At 40.5% G+C, this 13,931-nt stretch overlaps 1 protein-coding gene across 5 annotated transcripts in view; it reads left to right on the forward strand.

The window, feature by feature from the left end:
* Positions 1 to 1,319: 1,319 nt before the first annotated feature.
* Positions 1,320 to 13,931, forward strand: part of LOC111952603 (nexilin (F actin binding protein)) — a 32,393-nt gene continuing 19,781 nt past the window's right edge. For 3 of the 5 annotated variants that reach the window (XM_023971446.1, XM_070435056.1, XM_023971448.2), the window contains exons 1-4: positions 4,170 to 4,312; positions 11,912 to 12,491; positions 13,007 to 13,198; positions 13,821 to 13,905. In XM_023971446.1, coding sequence (XP_023827214.1) covers positions 11,958 to 12,491; positions 13,007 to 13,198; positions 13,821 to 13,905 — 811 coding nt within the window. In that variant the 5' untranslated portion in view covers positions 4,170 to 4,312; positions 11,912 to 11,957. Of the gene's footprint in view, positions 1,696 to 4,169; positions 4,313 to 11,911; positions 12,492 to 13,006; positions 13,281 to 13,820; positions 13,906 to 13,931 lie in introns of those variants that run through there. The other 2 variants (XM_023971447.2, XM_023971449.2) reach the window with 2 other exon arrangements.

The following is a 13,931-nucleotide window of genomic DNA, read 5'->3' on the forward strand; positions in this document are numbered from 1 at the left end:
TAGGCCCAACACACCATGTCTTTTTTACTGACTGTGACCTGTAGCACTAGGAGAGATGCATGCTGGTCTGGCTCTCAGGTTTCAGTTCCAGACATTAGACCAAGGGTTGCCTCCTGGTATGCTGGCAGGTTGACGTTTATTGTCATGAATCTTGCCCTGGAGGCAGAATTTAGCGATTTCCGCTTGATGGGCCAGCTGCAAAGTCAAAGTAGGCTATATTGTAAAAATTCATGAAAACCAAAATCTGTTTTTGGCCTTAAATTTAAGGTTAGGGTTAGGCATTATGGTTAGCAGTGTGGTTAGAGCTAAGGTTAGGGTTAGGTTTAAAATCAGATTTCATGACTTTGTGGTTGTCACCACCACTCTGCAGAGCTGCGTCCAGAACAAGATTCATGACAATAAATGGCAACCTGCAGTATGGTGGGGGTTTTCCTAAAGACCTGTCCAATCACCAGTCATCTCAGTAGCTGAGTGAAAATCATGTCACTTTCTGCATATTGACGAGTTATTCTGTTTTTTCCCCCATTCTAAAACTCTATTAAATCACTGCTTATAAGAATGTAATGCATCTCTGCACTGGGACCAGAAAGGAATGACTAAAATTACTTTTTCACTGTGTGATTGGTATTCTTCCCATCATGCTAATTTGGATGTTTGTTTTGAGTGCTACTTGCTGTGTATGGTCAGTGTACTGCCAACAAACATGCTACTCATGATTTCCAAAGCCATGTCCTGTGTGAGGAAGAAGCTGGACTGGCCAGTGAGTCAGCAGCTGTGCATGGGGAGTCAGTGAGACTGATAAGAGCTGACAAATGTGTCTAAAGAAACTTTTCTATTTATAATCAAAGCACTACTTTCTCATTGTAGAGGAGGACGTAGCTTACTATTAGGAGTAGTGGGGTTAGTAATGTCATACGTGTCACATATCAGTTTGCAAACAATGTAAAAAATATATATATCATACAGTTAATAAAGCTGCATACACACATGGTCTCTTTTTTGCTTTCTTGAGTAAGGCAGCTCCAAAATGCCGATGTTTCAGCCCAGCTCAGTGCTTTCTATGGTGGTGGGGCGAGCCAGCAGAAAATACGGAGCATTGTGCCGTGATTGGCTCAGTGTTCTGTCACTCATGGGGACAGTATGTCATCGCCAAGTTTAAGTACTTAGTAAGGGTAGACATCCAAAATTTCAACCCTTTGGGTCCTGCCATAGAGTTATATTACAAGTGCCCTTCCAAGATGGCTCAAGGTCATTGGCCACAGATTAAATGACGTCAAATCACGTTATATGTACAGTAGCTTTGATTGGACTGATCATGTTAACATCTTCCTTTCAAAATCTTAGCTAGCAAGCTAGCAGTCATCATCATGAATCAAGTCAACAATCTACTGGCGAATCCTTTTCAATCCTTGTCACATGAAGAGAAATAATGAAGAAAAATTATAGATAAAATGCATCGGTGCTCATTGGCCATTGGACATAAAGATTACACAACAAGTTGGAAATCGCAAATTCAACAATGAGTCGTTTGGAAGGAATCAGTGGCTAACTGCAAGCATTGCAAAGCAATCACTAACCTGCTATTCAGTGGAGTGGCTGTGTGTTTTTCTTCTGAGTTCCCACCATAAATCCAGAGAATGCCAGACTTCGATGACAAAATTTGCCCACAAAGGACTGCTGCGCCACCTTCACAAGGTGAGTCCAAAAATGTATTATATGCTGCTGCATAAATTATGTAATATGCAAGGGAGATTTGAATACTGTAGCTAAGAAAGTAATAATAAGTGTATYTTGTGTAGTAAGCTGTTAGTAGCCCATGTGCCTCACCCTAGTAATTTGGTCTATTTTCCCCTCTTAATTTCGCCTACTGTTCTGACTTGGTGGTGCACATATAGCCTATAACCTGTTTTAGAGACATTTTATCATAGAATATTGTAAGAGCTTTCATTGTCTGTTTATATGCCCCTTTATTTATCCTATGGTTCTGACTTACTTACACTGTAAGAACTGCCCATGTTTTGAATTCTGTCACTGTACATTTCAAAAGTGCTGAACAAATAGTTATATTGACTATGTCTGTCGTCGCTTGCTCATTAATGTCTTAATCGAAATTATGGATTGCCACTCATCCGCTTGTCGTCCCCTTATGCCATAGTTTGTACATCTCAATTGTCAGTAGAAACCACATTTGCTTAAGCAACTCAGCCATAACAGCTATGTTTTTTTATAGGCAGTAAATGAGGCTGAATTAACTGTTTCGCTGCCAGACAAGGCTCCGCTGAAAGCCAGGTGTAGCAGTGGTAAGGTGTTGGGACTCTGCTGTTGGGACAGATTTATGTAGGCCCTAACAGTTTGTGGGCACCTTTTATCACCGTTATAGTGCAATTAATGTATTGTTTAGATATGTGTTGTGTAGGGGCTTTGCTGGCATACATCCCACTTATTATTTTTTTGCCCCACCAAGATTTACATGCTAAAATCGCCACTGGGTATAGCCTATGGGTAAATGCTTGACCCTAAATTACTGATACTGTATATGGAATATGACCTATTGAGTTCAGTATTGTACAAATTACAGACATTTTTGTAGTAGCAGTAGTAGTAGTATTAGCAGTAGCAGAAGTAGTAGTACTAGTAGTAGCAGTAGCAGAAGTAGTAGTAGTAGTAGCAGCAGTAGTAGGAGGGCATAAGAGAGCGTGTAGTAGTAGTAGTAGTAGTAGTAGCAGTAGTAGTAGTAGTAGTAGTAGTAGTAGTAGCAGTAGCAGTAGCAGTAGCAGTAGCAGTAGCAGTAGCAGTAGCAGAAGTACTAGCAGTAGTAGTAGGTAGTAGCAGCAGTAGCAGTAGTAGTAGCAATAGTAGTAGCAGTAGCAGAAGTAGTTGTAGTCGTAGTAGTAGCAGCAGCAGTAGTATAGCAATAGTACATTTACATTACATTTAAGTCATTAGCAGACGCTCTTATCCATATATAGTACAGTAGCAGAAGTAGTAGTAGTAAGTAGTAGTAGCAGCAGTAGTGGTAGGGGTAGTAGTAGTAGTAGTAGTAGTAGTAGTAGTAGCAGAAGTAGTAGTAGCAATAGTAGTAGCAGCAGTAGTAGTAGCAATAGTAGTAGCAGTAGCAGAAGTAGTAGTAGTAGTAGAAGTAGTAATAGTAGTAGCAGTATAAGTAGTAGTAGCAGTAGCAGTATAAGTAGTAGTAGTAGTAATAGTAGTAGTAATAGTAGTAGCAGTAGCAGTAGTAATAGTAGTAGTAGTAATAGTAGTAGCAGTAATAGTAATAGCAGTAGTAATTAGTAGTAGTAGTATAAGTAGTAGTAGCAGTATAAGTAGTGTATAGTAGCAATAGTAGTAGCAGTAGCAGTAGTAATAGTAATAGTAGCAAGTAAAGTAAGTAGCAGTAGCAGTAGTAAATAGTAGTAGTAGTAATAGTAGTAGCAGTATATATAGTAGTAGTAGCAGTAGTAAGTAGTAGTAGTATAGTATAGTAGTAGCAGTAATAGTAGTAGCAGTAGCAGTAGTAATAGTAGTAGTAATAGTAGTAGCAGTAATAGTAGTAGCAGTAGCAGTAGTACTAGTAGTAGTAGCAGTAGCAGTAGTATAAGTAGTAGTAGCAGTAGCAGAAGTAGTAATAGTAATAGCAGTAGCAGTAATAGTAGTAGCAGTAGCAGTAGTAATAGTAGTAGTAGCAGTAGCAGTAGTATAAGTAGTAGTAGCAGTAGCAGAAGTAGTAATAGTAATAGTAGTAGCAGTATAAGTAGTGGTAGCAGTAGTAGTAATAGTAGTAGCAGTAGTAGTAGTAGCAGTAGCAGCATAAGTAGTAGTAGCAGTAGCAGAAGTAGTAATGGTAGTAGCAGTAGCAGTATAAGTAGTAGTAGTGCTATTGCAAAAAGAAAACAAGCCAATGAAAGGTAGGTTAATTAAACCGTTTATTAAAATGTATACATTTACTCACAAAATAATTGTTCCAAAGGCAGGGAATATAATTTGACAGATAAAAACACTGTCTGGGTTGATGGCAGAGAGAACTGCAGCTGTATCTGTGTTGGGCGAACAGGAAGGACCATGCGTATTTGGAGCGACAGCTGAAGCTGGCGCTAGCGCGCGCGGAATGCGGTAGACGGCCAAAGTAGCGGTACTTTCATGAAAGCTGTTTGCTGATACGTAACCTCACCCATTAGACTTTGAGTCGTGAACGCGGCGCAGGCATCTCCGTGCTTTGACAAATTGGTGTTTTCTATACTTGACATTACATTTGTTTTAATCCACTATCTGCACAGAAAAGTCCTAAAATAAGGAGGATATTACACTGAAACAGGTAAACTTTTTCCTGCAAAACTTTAATTTAAGATAATGTGTGTTATGTGGATGTTAAAATTCACCTGTTGGGAAGAGTTTACATTTTGCCCCTCAATGGTTGATCTGGAAATTGAGACTTGTAACGTGAAGGAGAACATATTGCTATTCAGAAGACTAAGCAAAATATWATTTAGTAATAAAAAAAATGGAAATATTTAAAGTGATATATTTCAGTCAGGCCTAGTTGACTTTGCTTTGACATTCAGCTGTTTTATTTAGCTGTAAAAGAAAAGATGATGATAGTTTGGTTTACTCCAGCGTAAAGGGGCAAACATGAGCATACATCAAACAAAGAAATCCTTTTTTTTTTTATATACACAGATTATTCTAGCAGCTTGTCATGGTATTTAGTGGCAGCTGAGTGTACTGTTAACCAAGAACAGGATTTGACTTGCCAGGCCTATATGTATTGGTTAACGATGATATAGCAGTACATGTTCATCTACACAAATCCTTGCATGAATTGTGCGGTCAAGAAAACTATTTATGAGTGTAACTATATCAGGGTAATGCAATAGCCTGTAGATCATATTTAGGGTAATTAATACCATTTGATTATTTTTTGCCAACCTGTAAAGTTCATAATTGATACAGTAGGATAATTAAGTTTATATACCATATTGAAGTGTTTCAACAATACACTGTAAAAATAGAAAGTCTCCATAAAAATGAATGCACCTAAGCTGATATCTGATGTTAGGAGGGTGTTTGAAGGTAAACCTAATGTAAGTGTTTTAGTACACAGAATGTGTTTTAAAACAGAAATGTAGTACTCTGAAACACCCAAAGTGGTTCTTGAGGGTGGCAGGTGTCCCAGCGGTTAAGCGTGTTGGGCCAGTAACCAAAAGGTTTCTGGTTGAAATCCCTGAGCCGGCAAGGTGTTAAAATCTGCTGTTCTGCCTTTTGAGCAAGACAGTTAACCCCAAACAACTTCTGTTGTGGATGTTGATTAAGGCGATTAAGGCAGCCCCACACACCTCTCTGGTTCAGAGGGGTTGGGTTGAATGCAGAAGATGCATTTCAACCTGAATATTGTTGTTTTTAAGATGTTTCAGTGCATGTAAAAGGCAGCATCAAAACACAAAACTTGTGTTTCTTATACAGTCAATGGTTTAGAAAAGCAAATGATTTATAGCCTGAATATTGATTGATGATAAGGGCCTATGAGGCAGTAAATTAGTACATTTCGTAAAAGTTTGACAATTCAATCACACAGCCACACTGTAAAAAAAAAAATCTGGAGTGAACTGAAATGAACAAGAAAAATAACCAACATATACTTAATAAAAATGTATGCAAGTCATGCAGAGCCCGTTCTCTAGCGGTAACGCACCCAATTTAGACAGGTCAGCCCTCTCCTCACCGATGACCGGGGTTCAAATCCCAACTCCAACCCTTCAATCTGTTTCTCTCACTCCCACTGTTTCTCCCACTATCTGTATCCCCTCTGTCATTTCATAACTATCATAATACAAAAAATCCCATCAAAATCTCAGTTTAAACTAGAGCTATCATATCTCAATCCACCACATCCGCCCTTCCGCATCTACGGTGGAAGGTGGCTGAGCTACAGCGGTGTTTGTCAGACCATGAGACATCGCAAAAATCAGTCTTCTAACGAATACATTTGAACGGTTTTGGCCTCCAAATTATTATGGAAAAGGGAGACTCTCACGAACACGACGGCGTTCTCCGTTTTACTCTACGACTCCAAGTGTCGTTAGACTCATCTGAAGGTAACCCATACAAACTAATGGATTGTGCCAACAAAAATAAGGGGTTAAATATGTGTCCAAAACAACAAAAATATTTCCTGAGTTTTCTTATATCTCCTAGATATAGGAAATACACTTCAAAACCTTATTCATTTTGATTCATTTTTTGACTGTCTTATTTGACTGAAGAGGCACAATGCTCAAAATGTATCTTTCATGAGGATAACCAAAGAGAGAGACAATTGAGTGACTGAACTCATTGGAAGTCTGGTTTTAATCTCTACAACGGTGTTGTATGCACGTTTGAAGAAAAAAAAGTATGTTTCTATATTAGTATTAAGCTTGTTGTGCCATGAGGTGTAATAGATCATGATGAACGCATATCAAAAACCATCAGACAAATGACGTTCAACGAGGACAACATCCATTTCCACATTCATGCTTGTCAATGGAAAACACTAGTCCTGAATCTTTAGTTCTTTCAGTTTAAACTGTAGTTACTGCTGGTGGTTCGAACACTGTGGTTGAGAATGCCTGCTGAAGCGGTATATAATAGCAAATGCATAAAACAATGTTAAACTTTAAGACACCAGGCAAAAGGATTTCATTCTGCACTGGACAGGATTCAAATCATCAGAATGCTGTTTGGAAGCTTAAGAGAGAGGAAACTGCACCAATTTTGCACTAAATTGGACTCGAAACACCAAAATAGTGTTTTCAACCTGTTAGTGTTCCTAGTCCCTGGCAAGGTGTTGCACCATGTAACGTTTCAAAACGTCTCAGGATGATGTTTTTCAATTCTCCAACAAAGTTAAAGTTTTGTCTCCTTCAAGTTGGTGGCAGCTCAGCTGCCCTAAAAGAACTTCATTTTAACAGTGTATTATAAAAATGCATGACATTATTATATTGTATTTTGGCAAAGGCCTACAACATCTTTGTAGAGAGATGGTGACTTGGACATTGTGTTTGCTTACTGTTTCCCCAAATTGTACCATTTTGTCTATTTGTGATTTGCACAGACACAATATTGTGATAAAAAGGGTATATTCATTTAATTGATATGAATTATAGACTTTATTATCATGCCTGGTTATCACAGCTGGATTGAAGAGGGCAGTGCAGTCTGTTGACCAGCTCCACAGCTGTGACAGACATTCTGAACCCAGTCTAATGATTCATTGAACAGAGGGAAACATAGCCAGTCGAGATAACCTCTTAGAAAGTAGTCTTGAGATTCATATTTTGGTAAAATCAAGTTAATTACCTGCTACTCTCTCTGTTCTCAACCTTCAGACTGGTAATCCACACCATCAACATCATAGTAGTTGTCGCAATCAAAGTAATTGCTGTGATATGTGCCAACGCAGCTGTTCATCAGGTGTGTAATGTGAGATTGATCTAACTCAAAGTCTAACTATACACTGTTAATTAAGTATGCCTGTTAATCAACAAATCAACATTTGGTACATTTAGGTCTACCCTTCAAGTTTTCAATCCATGAATCAATGAAATCAATCAAATGTTATTTGATGGCCTGTTTCTTTTTATTAAGCACTTGTTAACCCCAAACCTCCCTGACTGTTTACTTCAGTATCATTACCAAGTGAATTGATGAGAATACATTCTACATTTAGCTTACATTTCTAACACACTGATAAACAGTAACCTTTCTAGTGTCGGATGACTCTATGGCCAAATTATCTCTTGCTCATCCGATTGTCTGGGACTAAATCTGGTACTAAGTCTGGTACTAAGTCTGGTACGAAGTCTGGTACGAAGTCTGGTACGAAGTCTGGTACTAAGTCTGGTACGAAGTCTGGTACGAAGTCTGGTACTAAGGCTGGTACTAAGGCTGGTACTAAGGCTTATGTTTTGTCAAGGGTCTGTTGGGTGACATGTGGCTACCGACCCTCGCTCTGTCCAACCGCATATCACTCATCAGAAATAGCCATGAACACATGGCCTGGACACACAAGCGGGCTATACTTAGCTCAGCATACTGAGGGGTGGAGGTGGAGGACGAGCACCCCTTTCCTTCCCCAACTGTAGCAGCCATGAGGTGCCTGCCTCCCCAAACAGACACCCGCAAAACTCCAGCTGCTCTGCAAAAAAATACGTATTTATCATGTGATATTCTGTAGTGTATTGATCAATCGCATGTATTTTATAGAGCTMTTTTACAGCAGTTATCACAAAGTGCTTCACAGTACACTTTGTTTGCTGTACAGTATGAATATATGTAGGGTACACTCTTCAGTTTGTCCCCATAGCGGAACCCTTTTTGGTGCTGGGTAGACCCTTTCTAGAACCCTCTATGGATGGTTCTTCAAAGATCCCCCTGTATATATACTGAATAAAAATATAAACTCAATATGCAACAATTTCAAAGATTTTACAGAGTTATAGTTCATATAAGGAAATCAGTCAAATGAAATAAATGCATTAGGCRCTAGTCTATGGATTTTACATGACTGGGCAGMGGTGCAGCGAATCAGAATTAATTTTCACCAACAAAATGGCTTTGTTACAGACATAAATACTTGTGTTGTGTGGGAAAAATGTACATTTTAAATTGACCTTTTATTATCCCCAGCACAAGGTGCACCTGTGGAATCATGCTGTTTAATTAGCTTCTTGATTCGCCACACCTGTCAGGTGGATGGATTATTTTAGCTAAGGACAAATGCTCACTAACAGGGATGTAAACATATTTGTGCACAWAATTTGAGAGAAATAAGTGTGAAAATTTGTGCAAGTGGAACATTTCTGGGATTTTTTATTTCAGCTCATGAAACATGGGCCAACACTTTACATGCTGCGTTTATATTTTTGTTCAGTGTAGTTCTGCCTAGAAKCCTATATGAAAGGTTGTGCTTATAACCGTCTACGAAGGGTCCTCCCAATAACCATTTTATCATCTAAAGATTATTCCTAGAACTTCTATGAATGGTTCCCCCAGCCTTATTAGCCTTTAAAATGCTATTATTTATGACAATAGATTATATACGTCATAAGGACTTTCTTTGAGGGCCTAGTTATACCCTAACACAGTGGTGTTAGAGAAAATCCTGGTTGACAGGTCACATTAGGCCTGCAAATCACATTATGCTGGCTTGCAAAGTGACGTGTAATTCCTATTGGAATCCAGCCAGAGTTAGGATATCCAACAAGTGGAAATGTTAATCACCTGTAACTTGCATTCTGCATGACTACCAGAATAGGGAAGATTGAATACTGAGACTACCTCAATCATCTAAACTGGAAAAACCATCTCAGTAARGGGTCCAATAAATCAAATTACTAATAGATTGGATTATTTTTACAAACTGTATATTTTTTATCTTCCTGTAGCATAAAACTAATCAACCAATCAATGTACATGCAAAAACACAGAGATTACCGTAAAACAAACAATTCTGAAAATCTCCATGCAATAGAGCATCCTGGGAAATATTATAGTTGGTTTTATGTAGAACCCTTCTAGCCTTCCAAAGAACCCTTCTTGCCTTCCAAAGAATCATCAACGAACCCTTTCTTCCAAAAACACTTCTTAGGATGTTAAAGGTTCAAGGTAGAACCCTCTGCCTTACAAAAAACTCTTGTCTTCCAAAAAGGGTTCTTCAGATCAAAATGGTTCTTGGTAGAAACTTTTTTAAGAGGGTAGTGAAACAGATACAGATATTAAAAGTTACACACATTATTGAAGTCCATACATGTATAGGCTAGTCACTTACCACACCAGATTTCAGAAAGGGCACTACATAATGTTTACTGGTAAAATTGTTGTCCTAGTTTTGCATTCGGTATAGGGCATTCAATAAACTCAATCTGAAGTTCATCATTGGTAGAAATGTTTCACCATTACGTTGCACGTCTTTGAGGAAAACTGAGGTGAATGAGACTATATTTTGCTCGTGTTTTTCTTTAGAGTATGTTTAATGATGGGGCAGAGGAGCCTCATAAACATTTTTAAGGGATATACAGTGCATTTGTAAAGTATTCAGACCTCTTGACTTTTTCCAAATTTTGTTAAGTTACAGCCTTATTCTAAAATGGATTAAATCATTTCCCCCCCTCATCAATCTACACACAGTACCCCATAATGACAAAACAAAAACAGGTTTTTAGAAATGTTTGCTAATTTATAAAAACATTTAAAAATGAAATATCACATAAGTATTCAGACCGTGGCGTTAAGTGTTGTGGTGGAGTGGTGGAGAAAATGGAAGATTCCCTGTGTCTGTGACGCCCGCCGTTTGGTGCGACACAGACCCGGTCCCGAGCATGGTGAAACTGAGAAGACACTGTCTGTCCTATTGAGTTTTGAAGCAGAGTATGAGGTGGCGGTGCTATCTAGTGGGGGAGCAGCCTTAGAAGTTGATGTTGCAGACACAAAAATGATTAAAGGAACGAAAATGGTATAACTTGAGAAGGCAAGAACGAGATGTACAGCGCATTCGAAAGTGTATATAAAGCATTTAGAAAATAATACATTTACATAAGTATTTAGACCCTTTACTCAGTACTTTGTTGAATCATCTTTGGCAGCGATTACAGCCTCGAGTCTTCTTGGACTTGGCACACCTGTATTTGGGGAGTTTCTCCCATTCTTCTCTGCAGATCCTCTCAAGCTCTGCCAGGTTGGATGGGGAGCGTCGCTGCGTAGCTATTTTCAAGTCTCCAGAGATGTTCGATCGGGTTCAAGTCCGGGCTCTGGCTGGGCCACTCAAGGACATTCAGAGACTTGTCCTGATGCCACTCCTGCGTTGTCTTGGCTGAGGTCCTGAGCGCTCTGGAGCAGGTTTTCATCAAGGATCTCTCTGTACTTTGCTCCGTTCAATCATGCCTCGATCCTGACTAGTCTCTCAGCCGCTGAAAAACATCGCCACAGCATGATGCTGCCACCACCATGCTTCACCGTAGGGATGGTGCCAGGTTTCCTCCAGATGTGACGCTTGGCATTCAGGCCAAAGAGTTCAATCTTGGTTTCATCAGACCAGAGCATCTTGTTTCTCATGGTCTGAGAGTCCTTTAGTGGGCATTTGGCAAACTCCAAGCTGGCTGTTATGTGCTTTTTACTGAGAAATGGCTTCCGTCTGGCCACTCTACCATAAAGGCCTGAAGTGCTGCAGAGATGGTTGTCCTTCTGGAAGGTTCTCCCATTTTCACAGAGGAACTCTAGAGCTCTGTCAGAGTGACCATTGGGTTCTTGGTCACCTCCCTGACCAAGACCCTTCTCCTGCGGTTGCTCAGTTTGGCTGGGTCGGCCAGCTCTAAGAAGAGTCTTAGTGGTTCCAAACTTCTTTCATTTAAGAATGATGGAGGCCATTGTGTTCTTGGGGACCTTCAAAGCTGCAGAAATGTTTTGGTACCCTTCCCCAGAGCTGTGCCTCGACACAATCCTGTCTCGGATTACGACTTGGTTTATGCTCTGGCATGCACTGTCAACTGTGGGATAGACAGGTGTGTGCCTTTCTAAATCATGTCCAATCAATTGAATTGACCACAGGTGGACTCCAATCAAGTTGTAGAAACATCTCAAGGATGATCAATGGAAACAGGATGCACCTGAGCTCAATTTTGAGTGTCATAGCAAAGGGTCTGAATACTTATGTAAATAAGGTATTTATGTTTTTTTTCACTTTGTCATGATAGGGTATTATTGTGTGTAGATGAATACATCTAAGAATATGGCTGTAACTTTWAAAAAATGTGGGAAAGGGGAAGGGGTCTGAATACTTTCCGAATGCACTGTAAYTTATGAATAATACATGATTATGTGAAGAGAAAGATGTTTGTTGTTATTGTACCATACCATAATGGTGTTTAAATTTTTTTGACAGGTAACATTTGAAGAGGGCCCTGTTAATTTGTCAGCGTGGCGTGAACATGACTGAGGTAGCACAAAATATTGCTGATGTCGCATACGACATGACTGATGTGGCACATGATGTGTGTGATGAAGCACACGAAATGAGTGATAAAGAGAACAACGACGACATGAACGAGTTGCATGGCCACGTGYCACACAAAGAGGACGATGTGGAACACGACAAGCATGATTTGGCACACAAAGACAATGTGGCATACAAAAATAACGATGTGTCCCATGACGAACATGATGAGGCACAAGAAAAGAATGAGGCGCACAATGACCATGAGGAAGAAGTTCACACCGAAGAGGATGAGGTTCACACAGAGCCCGAGGAAGAGGAGGAGGAAGAAGATGAGGCACACGACAGGAATGATGTGGAGCACAAAGAAAATTATACAGTTAAGGACAAGGCAAGGCAAAGGTCAAGATCCAGGAAAGACAAGAARGATGTGGCACAAAATGGAGTTGCACATGACATGAACGATGAGTCAGAGAAAGAAGAGAAGGACCAGTCACAGAACGTATCTGAGGTGGCTCTGAAACAAAAGGTGAGGCACGGCCCTTTGTGTTCATCCTGCTATCAACAGTTGAAATGGAAAGATGTGATATGTACTTTGCTTCTGGATAGATTTACCATTCAAAAGAGTCAATCTGAAGTGTAGCACGTTGCTGAGTCAACCACAGATGTTACACTAGGGCAGGGATGGGCAACTGGCCAGCTGTGGGCCATAACACCCCCCTTTTGTAGGCTCGTGGATCAAATTTTGCTTAGGGCCCCCAAAAGGCTAGGGCCGGCTCTGACTACATGTGTGGGTAAGAATTTGGGTACGCAGACCTGCTAGCCACTGCGGCCCCTCGTGATGAGTTCAGATTTTTTGTGGCCCCCACCCCCATCAAAGTTGCCTATCCTTGCATTAGGGATTGACGGCCTGTAGATCTTTCATAACGTTTCTGTAACGTTCAGCTAAATAGCACTATTCAAAACGTCTCTTTTAGATCTGAGAACCACACTCCTATATAAGAACCTTAGCAATTCATTTCTTGTATTTTCGTCTTCCTCCAGAGACTTCTGCGCTCCAAAAAGCCGGTGGCCAGGAGCTACGTGCCCCAGATCGGTAAGGCTGACGTGAAGAACAAGTTTGAGGCCATGCAGAAGGCCAGGGAGGAGCGCAACAGTAGGAGGAGCCTAGAGGAGCACCAGAAAAGGAAGGAGCAGTACGTCAAGGAGAGAGAATACAACCGCAGGAAGCAACAGGTCGGCGGTCAAACACCGAGAGAGTTAACCCCAACTAACTGTGGCCTGCATGGCATGGAGCACGAGCCTCAACAACAGCAGTGTGGGTGTACTGGAAAACTCATATCAGCATCATATCACTTTGCACAAAAAAATCTCAACGTTCTATTGAAATATCTTAACAATTATGTTATAGATGTGCTTGGTTTGTGCTTATGTCAATTTAGGGCAAACTTATACCCAAAACATGGGGATAATTGAGAACATACTAAATACATTTTCTATTTTACGCATGTTGTCCATTATTACAAGCTGTATCACAGGAAACATTATAGTAAAACGAGCAACGTCTGATACAAGGGTGGAACACCTTGATACTCAGCAGGAGGGAAGAAAACGCCCTGTACTGTCGTAGCCAACTCTTAGAGACCGGATGCCTAAGTGTTGATCTCCCCCTATGTCACAACCGCATGATCCAATCAGAGGCCTCCCTGTGGGTCACATGCTCGTGCTATTTTACCAGATTAGGGCCTTGAGTACTTTCTGGGCCCAGCATGGCTCCTGAGGTGGCCAGCGTGCAGAGCAGATGATCCCAGATAAACTGGTAACCTCTCAGCAACGCTCTCCCTCTGATCCACCACAGATAAAAGAACTACTCGCCTCCAGTGATGAGGAGGAGGAGGTGAAGCCGGCCAAGGTAGAGAAATCCTACGTCCCCAAGATCACAGGTAGGAAATGGGGGGCAGGTGGGCTG

The sequence above is a fragment of the Salvelinus sp. IW2-2015 genome, linkage group LG26, assembly GCF_002910315.2.
Source record: "Salvelinus sp. IW2-2015 linkage group LG26, ASM291031v2, whole genome shotgun sequence".
Taxonomy (NCBI): domain Eukaryota; kingdom Metazoa; phylum Chordata; class Actinopteri; order Salmoniformes; family Salmonidae; genus Salvelinus; species Salvelinus sp. IW2-2015.